This window comes from Trachemys scripta, chromosome 1 (assembly GCF_013100865.1).
Source record: "Trachemys scripta elegans isolate TJP31775 chromosome 1, CAS_Tse_1.0, whole genome shotgun sequence".
NCBI classification, from domain to species: Eukaryota; Metazoa; Chordata; order Testudines; family Emydidae; genus Trachemys; species Trachemys scripta.
In genome coordinates, this window is record NC_048298.1 from 126555214 (window position 1) to 126572258 (window position 17045).

At 39.4% G+C, this 17045-nt stretch overlaps 1 protein-coding gene across 1 annotated transcript in view; it reads left to right on the forward strand.

The window, feature by feature from the left end:
* Window positions 1–2140: 2140 nt before the first annotated feature.
* Window positions 2141–17045, forward strand: part of MRPS35 (mitochondrial ribosomal protein S35) — a gene marked incomplete at its 5' end in the record, with an annotated part of 51880 nt that continues 36975 nt past the window's right edge. The window contains 5 exons of the mRNA XM_034759842.1: window positions 2141–2345; window positions 4234–4286; window positions 9345–9512; window positions 10075–10135; window positions 12037–12176. Of these exons, the coding sequence (XP_034615733.1) occupies window positions 2141–2345; window positions 4234–4286; window positions 9345–9512; window positions 10075–10135; window positions 12037–12176 (627 nt within the window). The remainder of the gene's footprint in view (window positions 2346–4233; window positions 4287–9344; window positions 9513–10074; window positions 10136–12036; window positions 12177–17045) is intronic.

Here is a 17045-nt window from a genome sequence, read left to right on the forward strand (position 1 = left end):
ATTTTTTGTTTTGGTACCTTTTGATTTCTTTAGGGATAGCACAACTCTTTCTACTTATTAGAGTTATGATGACCCAACTCTCTGAGGTGTTCCACATAATTAATAATCTATTCTCCATTACAATTTCCAGACTTCTTGCATTTAGTCATGTGCACATCCTTCTTGGGTTCCAGTGAAGAGTCAGGAGTTTTAAGAGAAAGCTGGGGCTTACTACCAGTTTATGTCTTATGCTCCTAAAGCTCATGCTTTAGGGTTTTGGTCAGCCACTGGCAGCGGTCAGGAAGGGATTTCCCCCCCCCCCAAAGAATTCTGGGAGTTTTTTTTATCTCCTTCTAAAGCTCAGGGATGGCCACAGCTGGACATGGGGTAGGGTGGGTGAGGACTCTGAGGTGTACCAACTATTCTTTCTCTCAGAACGTTGTGGAGAAGGGTTCACCTTACTCTGCAGAGTTTGTGAGTGTGGGTCATTTGCCAGAATCATCTGAGAAATCTCACTTATCATTTCCTTGCCATTGTGGGGGCCTCGAGGACTGGTGCACTTTGATCCCTCCTAGTTTCTGCCTCTGGCACATAACAGTCTAGTCTCCTCTGGGACGTAATACTTTGGTCTCATTTTGGTTGTTGGATTTAGTGTACAGATGCTGGGGTGTGTTGGTGACCTGTGATATACAGGAGGTCAGATTAGATGATCTAGTGGTCCTTTTGGCCTTAAACTCTACAATTCTATGATGACCTGTGTCACACAGGCTTTCATTAGTGACATTTTTACATGATATTTTTGGCAAACTAATATGTAGATCCTGGAGCAGGGGATCCCTGTGCCCCGTGGTTTCTATGAAGTATTTTGTTCAGCGAGTCTTTAATATGATATTAGCTACAGGAACTGAGCTACTAAACCAATAATTTCAGTAACCACCTGTGCTTTGAGATTAGCTCAGTGAGCTAGAAATAGTAATGAGTGCTATCACAGAGCTCATGTCTTGACATCACAACCAGAGACCTCAGAAAACTGTGCCTTGAAATGAGCCCCAGTTAGCTAGTTGTAATGAACCAATGACTTCACAATGCCTGTTCCTTGATATCTGCCATATTGCTAACTCTCATAGTCATTGGTGTTCTCAAGCTCCAGATTTCTGAGTTATGAAAATATGTGAGAACCCCATCTTTCACTCAGGACAACCTCCCTCCTCCCCCCCCCCCAACATGCACACACAAGTTTATAATCTTTATGATTGTGGAGAAAAGCTTGAAAACATGACCCAACGTAAGACCCAGAAACCAAAAGGCAAGGAAAGGATGTGAAATTTAGTTTAAAAAAATCTCATTAAATCTCATGATTTGCATATGTGGGGCTATCTGTAGGAGTATAGATGAACACAAGTGTAATTAGAGCCATACCCTGTAGGCAGCTGGCAGCCAAGCCTTCTATTCCTTGTGCACCTACTGATGTTCAAGCTAGTTCAAGTCCCCCCAAAACATGAGTTTTCGAAGTAATACATTGAGGGCACTTTTTATTTGTCATCTGGATTGTGAACTTCTCAGAGTACTCTTGGGCTATGTCTTCAAGCTTACTCACACAACTGTGTCACCTAAAAAGTTACTTTAAAAAAACAACAACCCTAAAAGCGGAGATTCTCCCGCAATCACATGAAAGCAGGAGTTGGGGTTGTAAGAAAAACAAATATCGCAAGAGTCGTGATAAGAGCATGAAGACTGGCAACAGTGGGGTGCCGCTACGTATGTTTAATGATGTGTGGAAAGAGCAGCAGCTTGCCACTTTCTGCATAAGGCACCACTTTGCTCTTCCTCCCTTCCTTTTCATCCTCCTTTTAAAATAATCCTTTGCTACCAGCCACCATTTGTTTGGTTTGTGTTCTACAGGGGTTATTATTAAAAATTCATTATTGCTGCTGGAAATTTATCACGCCTCCCTCCCTCTCAAAACACCCACACACATTTTCCCTCGCATGCTTCCCAGACAGAAGCAGCCGCAGTCTTAGCGGGCTGCTCTGCAAGCTCTCCAGCCACTAAAGCAAGGGCAGCGCGCGCCTCACCCCGCCAAACGCGAGAAGCCCCGCCCCCCTCCCCAGATCGAGCGCGCGCGGGGAATCTCATGCTTCGCCTAATCGATTTGGCCTAAAGCGGCTTCCGTGAGCCGTCTGAAGTGCGCGTGTGTGAGCCGCAAAGTAACATGGCGGCCGCCAGTGGCTGCCTCTTCTCCTCCGCCCGCCCGATGCTGCGCTGGCTTTGCGGGGGGCTGGCCGCAGGGCCCAGGTCGCTCCTCGGGGTATCGGCTTATTCCACCGCCCTGGTTGTGGGGAGCGGGGGGCCCAGCCAGAGCAAAGGTGAGACCCGCCCCCGGGAAGGGCGCTCGGGGCGGGGCCGCTGAACCCCCAGAGGTTCCATTGTAGGGATTCGAGTTCGGGTCTCCAGGTCTAGCGCCACGCGTCTCTGCTGCGTGTTCTGCCCTGTCCTTGGAAAGGAAAACAATAAATGCAAAAAAAAAAAAAAAAGCTTAAATTCAGTAAACTACGATAAAGTTAAGTTTGTGCAGAACATACTTTAATATATTTGACTTTCTTTTCAGCGCGGTATTACCTCTGAATTCCCTGGGGCTATAATGCTTGGTTTGGGGGTAATCACCACTTGCTATTGATGTTACCTGGCAGGTGCTCAAATACTATAGGGATGGGTAGCAATAAAAAAACCTTAAGAAGATCTTTTTGCAGTTTGTCCAAAGCTATGGAAGTAGACTTTGTTATAGTCGTCATATCTTTGCTCTGATGTTGACTACTTTGGCTGTGAGCATGCCATATATTTGTCACTCTTGCTTCACAAATTGTCATCAGGATATACCAATTGTTAATAAGGTCAGATTTCCTAGTCATGAAACAAACTTTCTATGTGTTAGTTTCTATGCATTTAAATATCTACTGATGGGAGAGCAGATCTTCGTGGGCAGTACAGAAGACTAGTTAATCAGATACATATTACAAGGATTGATGCAGGTCACAAGATCTAATTCAGTCTTGCCATGAGTGGATAGAAATTAATTGTATTGGTGATACACTAGGGCTGAATTTGTCCTAACATCATTAGAGTGCTTAAAGATCTGCTAAATTACGATTAGGGTATGATTTTATTTGCTATATTGATTTTAGCTCATAAAAATTGTATTCTTGAAATATGAGCTTAAGAACATGAGGATGGTGTTCCTTTTCGCCATTTTTTTAATTTAAATGTTCAAACAAGACTCTGAAAATGTACCAATATGAAAGATGGTTGGGCTGGGGAGGAAGTTAATAAGTGAGGTCCATGGTCAGTTTCATGTTGAGAAGTCATCTAGATCGTAGGTGTCTGGTAAGTTTGAAACTCCTTCCTCATTCTGGCAGCTCAAAGTGAAAACTCCTCTATCCTTCCCCACTTTCCTTGCCAGTACCCATTGCTGTGATGTGGGACAGGGTGTATGTGTGTAAAACTGACATTCTTTAGATTGTTGTAGGCAGTGTTATTGTAGCTATGTTGGTCTCAGGATATTAGATACACAAGGTGGGTGAAATAATATCTCTCACTTGAGTAGCTGCTGTTCATGAGAGAGATGAGCTTACACCAGACCTGAGGAAGAGACCTGTGTAAGCTTGTTTCTCACCAACAGAAGTTGGTCAAGTGGAAGATATTACCTCACCCATCTTGTCTCTCTAATTCTTCAGAGTTTCACAATTGCCAACCCAGAGGTGAAACTCAAGTGTCTTGTTCATTTTACTATGTTGCTCATAGCTTTCCTGAACAGCAACAGCAAAAGAACTAGAGCTGTGCTCAGACTCTGGAAGACAGCACTGTATTGACATACATTTGAAAGGTTATCTCTGCAAATGCATGGGCTCTGCATAAAGGCTAGAAATTTAACTCTTTAAAGGAGAGCTTTAATTCTGCAGAAACTGATGGCCTAGGTTGCTCTTTTCCACAGATAGCTTCCTTCCCACCGCTGGCAAGTGGTGTGTGTGTGTGTGTGATATATATTTTTTTAATAGTCCTGATCTGAAAGCCAGTTCTCGTCACTGTTTTTTATCTAACGATAACAATTAATTCTGCAGGTTGGATTTACCATTTAGTTTTACCGTTGTCTTGAGATGCCATGGAATGATGAGGCAAAGTAAAAATTGTTGAATGTGCAAGTTTTTAGCAATGCTGCTTAAGTCTTACTGAAGATACTTGCACTGCTTTATCTTGCAGTTGCAGCATCGAGAAGAAGCAGGACATCACCAATTGCAAGAAACAAAAGAGTGGTAAGAAATAAAAATGTTTGCAACTACCTTATCTGCAAGACTCTGAAGAGTGTTTACTGCGTATTTTAGTAATTTGTCCATTAACCCTCCCTGTCCCAAGAAGCTTACAATCCAACCATAAGACAAAAGATGGATCCAGACAGTCATGGGAATACAAAGAAATGATGAGATGCTATTAGTCAGCATGATACGCAGCGGTTTCAGCACACCAGCAACCTACCCGTTGTCAAGGCTTTTGTAGGCATCATGGCAAAGAGTTTTAAGGAGGGATTTGAAGGAGAAAAATAAAATGGCTTTGCGTATGTTAGGGCAGGATGGATTAATTTAAATCAGTGACTTAAATTACCAGCTTTAATCGCGATTTAAATCAGCAAACAGGAAACTGAGATTTAAATTGTTTTTTTAGTTTTGTTTTGCATCTGTACTTTTTAGTTCTTTTCCTAAAGAAAGATGGATTCTCATTGGTTGGTAATCATTAAAACATGTTGACTTGGAACTAAATATAGCCTTGAAACTAAATTTGGTGTTTCTTTTTGTTAACCAGGAGGATATGCCATATCAATATACATTTATTTAAGTAGTCATAGCTTACATCTATTCAGAATTTTAATTTTTTCTCACTAGATGAATCTTGTACTCATGACTTGTGTCAAGCTTTTTTTGAAAAATCAACTAAAATTGCACAAAACAGCATTTTAAAATTGTTTTTTAGTTAAATAAAACAACCTGAAATGTGCAGGATAAGAAAAAAGTTTATCAAAACATGAGTTTTGCATTTAAAACTAACTGATTTATTAAACAACATGTGAATTGAATGATTGTTTCTGGTCACCATTTTCCTTCAGAATTTTAGAACTAGTGGACCTCATCCTTGCACACTTAGTTTTTATGCATAGATTGGAAGAGGAAGACAAATTTTCCTACATTTTGAACTCCAGTTGGTTTCTTAACTTTGAATGAACTAGTAATTGAACAGAACTAGTTGAATAAACTAAAATGAAGAAAATATTTTTTTGCATCTGCAAAAGAGGCTACTTTTGTCAAAATCTGGTTTAACATTTCAACTAACTCTTGGTTACAGTTTAGTCCATGACTTCCACCAGTGCAGTGGTTTAACTTTCTTTAAGACTTTGGCAGAAAACATGTACTGCCTCATAACGTTGTTTAGTTTAATTAAATGATTTCAATAGGTTATAATAAACTTAGGCCTTAACATAGGTTGTTATAATTTCAAATGTAATTTTAAATAAGCTGATTTTAAAAAATAAACTTGTTTAATTTTAAAAATCTGATTTATTTACATATTACACATACACACATTTTTATCCATCCTGTTTTATAGAGAGTTCCTCCCAAGCATGAAAGGCAGCATGAGAGAGAAATTTTAGGTGCTTGCTTTGAAAATTTAGCAAGTGGGCAATGGAGGCTGGCATCATGGACCATTATAAGTTAAGAGTTGATCTTTAGACTCTGAGGGCAGGTCTGCACTGTGGAGGAAAGTGTCTAAGCTACACAAGTTCAGTTACGTTAGTAGGGTAACTCAAGTCGACATAGCTTAGATCTATTTACCGTGGGGTCCACACTATGCTATGTTGACGGGAGAGCGATCTGTGGTCGATTTAACCGGTCTTCACTGGTGGATTGATCGCTGCAACGTCGATCCACTGGCAAGTGGTGACAAGCCCTGAATGAGCGATGATAGGTAGTGGAGGTAAGCCATAAAGGGCTTTGAAAGTGTTTGGTGCGGTATAGAAAAGGCAGTCCGTGGAGGGATGTGGAGAGGGGTGATATGGTCAAAGTGACAGGGTAGGAAAATACAATTTGCAGCAGCATTCTGAATGGCTATTAGTGTGGGAAGATTGCATTTGTCAAGGCCAGAGAGAAAGAGGTTGCAGTAGTCAAGATGAGAGCCTGGATGGGGGTTTAATTGTGTGAATGGATGGGAAGGGATGTATCTTAGAGATGTTATGCTGAAGGACTCCATAAGACTTAGACATAGCCTGGATCTAAAGACGTAGAGAGAGGTGGTAATTGTACTGAAGCCAAACATTCCCAACTCCAGGTCCTCAGAGTTAAGGTAACATTTAAGAAATCCATATATGTTGAAGTGTGACCTTGATTTGAGTTTTCTGCATTTGCAATACTTGATTTTTAGGATAATTACATCAACTATCATGGCTTTGACACTAAACTACTAATGCATACTCTCAACATTAAAAGAACAGGAGTACTTGTGGCACCTTAGGCCTTGGCTACACTTACCCGGTAGTTCGACGGCTGGAAATCGAACTTCTGGGTTCGACTTATCGCGTCTAGTCTGGACGTGATAAGTCGAACCCGGAAGTGCTCGCCGTCGACTGCGGTACTCCAGCTCGCCGAGAGGAGTACCGCGGAGTCGACGGGGGAGCCTGCCTGCCGCGTGTGGACCAAGGTAAGTTTGAACTAATTCGAACTAAGGTACTTCGAACTTCAGCTACGTTATTCACGTAGCTGAAGTTGCGTACCTTAGTTCGAATTAGGGGGGTAGTGTAGACCAAGCCTTAGAGACTAACCAATTTATTAGAGCATAAGCTTTCGTGGACTACAGCCTACTTCTTCATGGTATGCATCCGAAGAAGTGGGCTGTAGTCCACAAAAGCTTATGCTCTAATAAATTGGTTAGTCTCTAAGGTGCCACAAGTACTCCTGTTCTTTTTGCAGATACAGACTAACACGGCTTCTACTCTGAAACTCTCAACATTAACTCTGTCTGAGTGGGCGTTTTTGTCTGGGAATCTCCTGTGTGTGTGGTTTGTTTGTTTGTTTGTTTTTAATAAACACATGGTCACTCGACAAGAAATCCAAAGGGAATGCATTATTTCTGATTTATTTGAATGAAAATATATATATATATACACGCACACTTTTAAGGACAGATTCAGTGCCACACCAAAGCAGCTAGAGCACAGCAACCAGTTAAGCTGAATCTACAGCTGCTTTGTAATAACAGAGCAGTGCAAAGTGGCCAAAACACTGATGAATCTGGCTCTAAACCAATTGACTTACTGGTTTAAAGGGTTGTGTTAGTAAGATATGTGGTATGTGCAGTGGTGGGATAGAGCTCAGTCTGAGGCCCAGTATGGCTGTGCTTTAAAAGTTCCCTGTCTTGGCTCCCTCATCAGTACTCTGTGCGCAGTGGAGATGAAACATCAGTGCCATGGGGGCCTTTCAAGCACTAAAACCCAAGCTATATTTAAGTTGTTAAACCTTTCAAGAACAGTGACAGTTGTGCCAAGCAATCTACTAGTGAGAATGTTTGACACATCTCCATTCTCCCTCATACCACTGAATCATTACAACTAATAGTTGTAGAATGAAAACTATCTGTAGATTCCTGTGGTGATGGCTTAGGTTATCTCTGTAACATTGGCCCTGCTTGTATTACATGATCCAGTTTTTAATTACTTTTAAAAATCCCTAAACTAACAGATAATTCATTCTATGCTCAAAGAGTAAAGGTGTGAAGATGAGGCAGAATACATTGTATTTTTCTTACAAAACAAAGACAAACTCAGCCTTAACTGTGTGGAATCGTGACCAATGCCTCAATAATCCATTCAAAATACTGCTGCAAAGATCATTTTCTTGATTTACTACATCACCCTCTTTGTGTCCTTCTGCTTGCTTCCCTTCTGTACTGCATCAAACGTAATTTTTTTGGTCTTCACTTTTAAGGCTTTTCATGGGCTTTTTTCCTGCCCTACCTATCACTTCTTATGCTGTTGAGCTATAGAGTTCCATATCTGCTCTGCCAATTATGCCAGCCTACATCACCCACTTCTACTTAAATTTTTGAAACAAGTACCTTCATGGCTTTTTCCAAGCTGCCCTTTGTGCATGGAAAGAGCTCCCTGCAAACATTTGCAAAGCCACTTCATTGTTGGCCTTCAAATCTTCTAAAACTCTTCTCTGTCATGAGGTTGACACAGATGTGACCTCTGGGTTTTATGGTGACCAGTATTCTCATTGTTATCCCATAATCCTCATTCTGTTTGTATCCAAATGTTTCATCTTTCCAGTAAAATAGTAAGCTCTTTGAGACAGGGGGTGGTCTCTTTGTTGTGTTTGTACAGTACCTGACACAATGGGGTCCTGATTCATGATTGGGACTCCTAAGGCACTACCACAGTACAAATAATACATAATAAATTCTAAACCAAGCCATGTTGGGGATATTATGGGGTAAAAAAGTTGTTGTTTTGTTTTGTTTTTTTAAATCAAGTGAACTTCAGTTAAATTTTCAAAATACCATAATTTTTTACTCTTGTTTTGTTGTTTGTTCTATTGTAATTTAGTTTACTTGCTTAGGCACTCTGAAAAATTCCACTTGGTGCTTATCTGCATCTTTAGGCATCTAAATACCTTTCAAAATCTGTCCCTCAGAGCTCACATTAAACATTATTTGGTCATCTCTATGAACTTATAACAAAACCATGGAAGACCAGACTTAACTTTCCTGATACTTCTAGAATACAAGCCGGGGGGGGGGAACACTTTATTTATCATAAAGAAACCACAAAGGGCACAAGTCTCTCTTTTAAATTCCTTTGCATGTCCCCTTTGAACTTTTCCCAGAATGAAATAAGAAATGTGATATAGAATAGTGGTCTAAAATTTGGGTTTGACTCATCTTTATTTTTTACATTTGCAGATTTGAAACTTGCAGGCATGCGCGCACGCACAAAATACCTCCGGGTAAAGAGAGAGACTTTCTTGTTGTGAACGTAGTTTTTTCTAGAACATCGTGAATGTAGTTTGGTTAAAATAAGATGTTCATATGATAGAATAAATGTTCTACAGTTGAAAAGGGATTTATTAAATACTTACTACAAAAGTATGTTTTCTTAAAACTCAATGACCTTAGCAAAAGGCATTCCTTGAAGTTACTGGCCTTAAGAAGATCCACGATAGCCAGCAAGTCAGTTATTCCTGAGAACACCGTTCACTTTGACTGTTACTGGTTTCATCTCTCACAATAACTGACCCCCACCTATTTTGTATCACTTCTAATTTCTTTAGCCTGAAGCTCCTAGAACTGAAAAGATGGCTGTTGATCAGGACTGGAGCAACGTTTATCCAACTGCAGCAGCATTTAATCCTTCTTCGGTGCCTCTTCCCATCAGAATGGGCTATCCTTTGAAGAGAGGAGTACCTCCACCGAAAGAAGGCAATTTGGAGCTTATAAAGGTAGGTGCATCACAATAGTCTTTATATAACTTAGTTTTATTCCAACTCTCAAAGACCAATGATTTGCAGTATGGCTTGATCAAAATGTTTTCTCCAGATAGCATTTCATACTTGATATATTTATATATACTTCATCCATTTATCACACAATATATTTAACATAATACAACTGTGCACCCAAGTAGCGAATGAAGATGAAGAGATTCAGTTCAGCTTTAATATCAGTTTACTGCGATCCCTTAAACTTTCATGTGTACAGAGTCTGGTCCTGGTGACTTGCTCTCATAACTTATTAATGAGACTTGTGCTGGGTCAGAGGTGAGAAGAGACACTTGTTTAATCCTCTCATTTGAATCTCCTATCACACACTTGGTCTAAAGACAATTAAACAGTGAAAGTAGTATTCTACTTTCTACTACATATTCTACTTATAAGTAGTCAGACTTTGTTTATTGAGCAAGTTATTGTCTGCTCACGGGAGTGCCTTCAATTTTAAATTCACACAGCAGTTTGTTTATAAGCAAACTAGGTTACTGAAAAATAATCAAATATTTTATTTCAGATCCCCAACTTTTTGCATCTGACTCCCCCAGCAATTAAAAAACACTGTACAGCTCTTAAAGGTGAGTTTTTGCCTTTTCTTTAAAATGGTCTCCTTGGAATTCTTAAGACACTTTAATAAGTAATTTAATTACACCATTGTGTGGTAGGATAAGAAGACCCAAATACAAAGCTTGCTGCTTGTCAGATTTCTTTCTCAATATTGTCCAGTACCATTTTTCTTTTGTCCCATTGATTGGTATGGAATCATATTTCACATAAGTCTATATATTCATGCTTCTTCAACTCTCAGGGAGTTCAGTTTTTTCCCCCAGAAAAGAGGCCATTGGGAGGCTTAATGTGTTACTCTGGGTTGCGATGTATTCAATGTGCTGGTGAGATTGCTTTTCTCTTCTGTTAGGCTCAGCTAGTGTAGGGAAATGGATAACCTGATGTCTTCATGAGTATGGCTTGGATATGACTCAGTCCAGAGAAAACTACGGCCTGGTTTATATACAGTGTTTTGTACCAGTAAAACTGTTGGCTAGGACTGCATTTTGTTTTAAACTGATATAGGTTTTCTGGTACAACCCCCAATCTGGATGTAGTTATCAGTATAAATGTGCTTCTACCCCATTCAGAAGAGGAAGCTATACTGCTATACATTTATACTTGTGTAATTTCATCCACCCTGGGGTTGTACTGCTTTAACTGTAGCATTTTAGCTATACCAGTATAAGGCCTGAGGAAAGCAGCTGGAAGAGTTGAGAAAGATTGTATACATTCTCCAGCTGTGATTGCGCAGAAAACACAATTTAGTTGTATTAGATGTTTGGTTGTTCTTGGATGCCCAGGTAGTGATGGAGGCCAAGAGTGTGTTTTTCATCTGTCTCTTTTGAGAAGTGCAACCTATCTTCTTCCAGTGAAGATCTTGCGATAGTTATCCATGCCAACGTCCTCTCAAAATTAATTACTGTAATGTGTTCTGCTTGGTTCTACAACTTGAAATGGCTTAGAAATTAAAACTAATGATGAACGTAGCAGTCCCCTTCTTAGGTGGAGTTTCATGCCAGGGCACATTCTACTTGTGCTATAGAATCTCTACTGTATGCCAGTAAGTTTCTAGGTGGAATTCAAAATGTTGGTTTTAATTTATAGATTCCTAAATAGCTTGAAACCTGGTTATTTGAGAGATCCACCTGTCTCTTCCATTCCTCTGAGATCAGTAAAGACATTTCACATGGGAGTCTTCAACTCCATACAGAAGAGGGATCTACTGGCAGTGTGTTTTCTGAGAGGAATTCTCTATTTTGAAATTCAGGGGTCTTCTATTTTGAAATTTGTTTTTCACCCTCTGCCCAATGCAACAGATCCACAATCTGTTAACTAGAGCTGGTCAGGAATTTTTTAGAAAAATGTCCATGTGCCAAAATAGACTTCAAAACAGAGTCAGGTTTTACAAATCTTCCAACTTCCCCCTCTTCCCCCCCCCCCCCCCCCCAAAAAAAAAAGTTGAAGAAAAGCTTCAAAATTGTTAAAACAAAACAATTTGGCTGACCCAAAAGAAAAAAAAAATAGCTTTTTGGTTTTCAAATGTTTTCAGAATTTTGACTTTTTTTTTCCTGATTTGAGATGGGAGGGGAAAAGACTTCTCAAATATAAGATATATAAATATAATAAAATTCTCAAATATTTGTGAGATGGGAAAAGTTTCCCACCCAACTCTATTAGCCTTTAGAGTATTCTGCAAAGCCCATCTTTTCTTCTGGACATCTGGAAAGGGTTCTTCCAGCATTAAGTTGATGAACTGATTTCAAAAGTGAAGCAATATTGTTGTGATGGTGCTTGTAAACCAATAACCGCTTTATGTTTTCATTACGTAAGGGAATATGGTTTCCCTATAAATATACAAAAAATTCTTTAAAACTATAAATACAGGTAAGCGACAATTTTTTTTAAAAAACTTGACTTTTGTATCCCTCAGATTTCTGCACTGAGTGGCCAACTCTATTGGACAGTGATGAGAAATGTGAGCAGCATTTTCCTATTGAAATTGAGACAGTAGATTATGTTTCAGCAGGACCATCTGTTCGTAATCCCAAAGCAAGAGTGGTGACTTTAAGAGTAAGTACTACATTTTAGTAAACAACAAAGGCATTTTTCAAGCTCTTTCCAGAAGTGTTGCAATTGAGCCTCAAATAAAAGGCAGTAGATTACTTTAAATATAGAGCAACATGTGGAAACTCCTTCATATTAGTGTGACCTGTATCATATATAAGTGAAGAGCAGTTTAAAGTAAAGCCCAAGTGGCATGCTTCCTGTCCATTCAAACGTTCTGAAAGGCAGACAGAGATACAGTTATTAGCCACATGAATTTATTTTAGAAACCAAAATGCCATCAAGCTTGATAAAGTCAGTCTTTGTTATTCCTTGGGTTATGGAATCTTATTTAAGTAATATCTAACCAATGACCGGCATTTTGTGGGCCTGGTATCTTTTAGGACTCCTTATTGCTTTTGCACTTTTTCATTTGTTTGCTATAACTGTAAGACTTATTATAATGAGAAACTTTATTATAATGAGTTAACTTGTGTTGTGGCCATAGGGATCTGTTTAACAGCTTTCTAATTAATCTGTCATGCTTTCTAATCTAATGTCATCAGGTTAATGTGCTCTGACTCGTGATGCTCATTATTAATTTGCTAGAATGTGATAGTAACAAAAGCTTGGATTGGAACTGTTCCCAAAAACAGAAATCTAGTCCTAGGAGTGTAGTCATTTCAGGTATTTTATTCTTTGTCTTCAAGGTGATTTACAAAGGGGAAAAGAGTTATAGTAAAACAGAAAATCTGTGATGATATAATTTTTAATTCTGCTTGATATTTACCCCAGAAATGGCAGAATATAAAGTCATACCTGGCTTTGCTGGAGGACTAGAGCATTTGGGTGATAGCTTACTTAGCTAGAACAGAAAGGGCAAAGTGAGTCATTATCAGAGAGCTTTAATTCACCTGTCGAGAGTTTAATATTCAGGAGTTCACAGAGACAAAACTCTTCTGTTTTATGAGTTAAGCCATGGAAAGCAGGTATCCTGTCCTAGGGATGTGAAAACAGTGTAATCCTTGTTGGGGCCAGGGTGGCAGAAATAGTGTTACTTTTTCCTCTACTATTTTATTTTGGGTAAAAATAATGTTGAAAAAACTGTTCAATTATCTCAGTGGTCCTAATATAGTTATGACTTTAATATTCCAGGACCTACAACTACATTAAAATGGAATTAAGGTTGTGAATAATGGGGTGGGGGTGGGATTAAAAATATTCCAGAGGTGTTGTAATTATTATCCCAAAAATAAAGCATTACAACACTTCTGGATTTTTTTCATATGTAAGGTAGAGATGCACAGTTAAGGCATGCATATAACCTTAGCTCTACCTTGTAGTGACATCCTGCAATAGCCATATGATTATGATTAAAGCATTTCAGTGTTTGTGGTCCCAGATCAGATTAAATTGATTTTTAAAGATGTATTTGACTTTTTGTATTTTTCCCCTTGTGTTGCCAATGCAAGGGAGAGTTAAGTTTTTATTGCATGCCTTAAGTGTGCATTTCTTATGCTAATATCTTTGGATTTCTGCAGTACAACTGCTAACTCTCAATTTCCTGGGTTTGTAATGGTTTTAGGATAATTAAAGTTACTGAAATCTACTTGTAAGCTTAACTGCATTATAACTTAATTTTTTTGTCTTGGAATCTTTATAATTGAAAATGTCATACATGAACACTAAACAGGGAACACTACCTTGTGATGTAGTATTGACATTAAATAATTTTTAAAACTTTAGTTTGAGGGCAGATTCCAATACACCAAAGCTGTGCAAAGCAGATAGCTGGGGGTACTGGTGAATTTGGCTCTTAATTTGCAGTTAATTTGACCTACTTGTGTAGAGGGCTGAATTAATCAGACAGGTGGTATGTGAGGAAGTGGGGGAGAGAGGAACAGGGAGAACCCAATCCCAATGTCTTTTTGCTTTAAGGTTAGCACTGATGTCCAAGCTAGTGTGTGGAAATGGAAGCTTTTAGAGAGCAGCGACAGATGGGCTAAGTAATCGACCAGTGAGAACTCTTGACGCATGTCCAGTCCCCCTCATATGACTGACTCTTTACAACGAGTAGAATTGTTGTATGCAAATTAGCAATACAGGAACAGTGGTGACTGGTGGTTACAACCCTATCTGTGGCCTATTATAATTACAAAAATATTAGATACAATTATAACAACCTTGGTTATAGCTATGGGCAAGATAAGATTTCAGGTAAGTTTAACTGTATGGATGTCTTATTCCGACAAAGAAAAGACTGAGAGGGATGCTAAATTTCTTGAATGACCCTATTTTTAAACTATAAACTAACAGACTTGATTATTCATTCTGTACTCAAAGTTGTAATGTTGGGGAGGCTACACTGTGTTTCATACATAACAAGGAGGTGGTGGAAATGGAACTCAAGCTTAACTATGGAGAGTCAAGACCCAGTGCCTTTAGTATAAATTAACTTCCCTTGGGGTGGCAGGTCTTTGAGATGCATGAGAAGGGGTATATTTGGTTTTGGAATCTTAAAGGCTTGTGTGTACTTTTTGGGTTGGGGTGGAGGGGCTTTGGGGTTGGAAAAGTGGTAGTAAGGGCATTGGACCCTGGCTACCTCAACCGTGGTATCTCCATTTTCTATGGTTGGGGTGATGAGGATTGGCTTGAATTCTCTCTGAATGAGAGATGTGTGGGCTTTAATGGGGGTAATGGAGGGAAATTCTCAATGGTAAGGAAGTACCTGTAGAAGTGTTGTCCGTTCATCTGTCTTCTCCCTCCCTGTGTGTGGGATTACATCATTTGTTAGATGGCTTTTGCAGCTTCCCCTGCAGACTGATACTTGGGCATCTGACTCTGGTGACTGCTTACTTTGGAGTGCTGACACGTAGCAGCTGAGAAGTTGGAGTGTAGGTCTCGGGTGAAAGGGATATGGAGGCCTGGGCGTGGTTGTAAGGATGAAGGGGATCTCTTGATCCCGGAGGTGATGAAAGCTTTTGGTGTGGTGTTTTTTTTTTTTAATTATTATTGACAGAAACCTAAATTGAGATCTTTTATCTGAATACCATTAGTTCTGCCTTAAGAGGCTAAAGTGTTGTAGGAGTTTGAGTGTCAAAATAGTTACATAGACTTTAATGGGCTTTGAATGAGGTCTGTAACTAGCAACGCAAGAGCATAAAGACAGCAGGGCTCAATATTTCAGTTCAGAAGCTAATTGCCATGTGAAAATTGCTCACCACAGTTTGGGAGATCCAGATGTCTATATGCAGATTAAAACTGTAGTGGTTTCATAGGAAATGGAAATGAACGCGGGTAGTAAATTAGCAGTACTCAAGCCTGTGTAACATTGCACTTCTAATAACCCCATTTGCCAGTCATGATGTGGTAGTGCTAGCCTCTGCTGCGTGTAGAAATGGGGCTTCAACGGAAGCAGTCTCCCTTGATAAGTGGGAGGAACAGTCTTCTTGACAGTGGTGGGAAGAAGGCTGGGGACTGCCTTATTTTCATGCGTTGGTCTAGCCCGGATGGTGGGTGTCTGCTAACCCTTCATTGCAACAGGCCGGGGTGTGGTAGCAGCTGTCATTCCTACAGGAATAGTTAAATGCTCAGTATTCCTGCTGTGGATCCAGGTTTCTCCATAAGTCTATCAAAACTGTTTGTTTGTTTTTATTTTTTTTTCCCCCCTTTTTCTTTTTTCCTTTTAGTTGTCCAGTGGCTAGTTGGCAATATGAAACTTCAGAGTCCTAAATAATGCACAGTTTTCTCAGGGTCTGATTTTATTCTTAAAATCTTAGCCTCGGTGTTCATGTTCATGTCTTTGCAGGGGGAGGAGGGCTGTTTTTATTCTTGCATTTTAAACAAGGTAATTGTGAAATTGAAACACTCTAGTCCAAAATCTTAAAAATGAAATCTATTTTTTTATTTTTTATTTATTTATTAAAGAATAGGTTTAGCATTTTGCTACACTTTAGATTTTTGGAAATGTAAATGGCCTTAAATCTCAGTTCTTTCCAGTGATTATTTTTGTTGACATCAGAATCCAAATACTTAGTAGTGCTGCAGATCTGATGGTAACTGACAGCATTCTATCTATTATAACATATAGAGGTTCTGGGGTTGTGAAATATAATGCAGAAAATGGCTTTTGATGAACTCTCTTTATTTTTGTGGAATGAACTTAGTGCTATTGAAGAGCACTGTATTAACAGGCCTACAGAGATTGTCATTTTTCAGCCTGATCTTGAGAATCGCCTTTGTGGCTGAGATATTAGCCCTTTGTCTGAGCCCCAACCCTCCTTTCCCCCCCCCCCCCCCAACAGTGAGCTCTGTTGTAGTGGCTGTTGTATGATAAGGATGGGTCCCGTTAAAAACTTCAGAAGACCACCAAGTTCTATAATTCTATAGAAGAGCCATCAGATTATGCTAACTTTGAATAATGGTTCACTTCACCTCTGAGCTATCTAGTTGTTTTCCCCCCTTACCTACCCATTAGATACAAATGTAGCAACTTGTGAATTGGAACTGAATTTGATTGGTCAGTGACTAACAATTTTGTACTTTACTTAATTGTAAAGTCCTGTCTAGCTGAAATGTGTGTCCTCTGATATTAGCATGTGATATGGTGTTTATAGGGCAGCATGTGGATATTTAATAGTATTCAACCAAAAAAAGAGAGTAAAAATGAAACAGCCAGCCATATGGGCTTATAAGCACTAATGATCATACCCCAGACCTCATTAATGAATTCTGTTTTTAGTCTTCTCTGATTAATCCTTTGACAACATTATCTGCCTGGTGTGGGTGGGGAGGTGGGGGGAGATTTCACGGTGGAAAGCAGATGACATTAGGTCAAACAGTGACTGAGATTCTGTCATGAATTTGCAGGTATTTGCTGCAACAGTCTCCATTGTG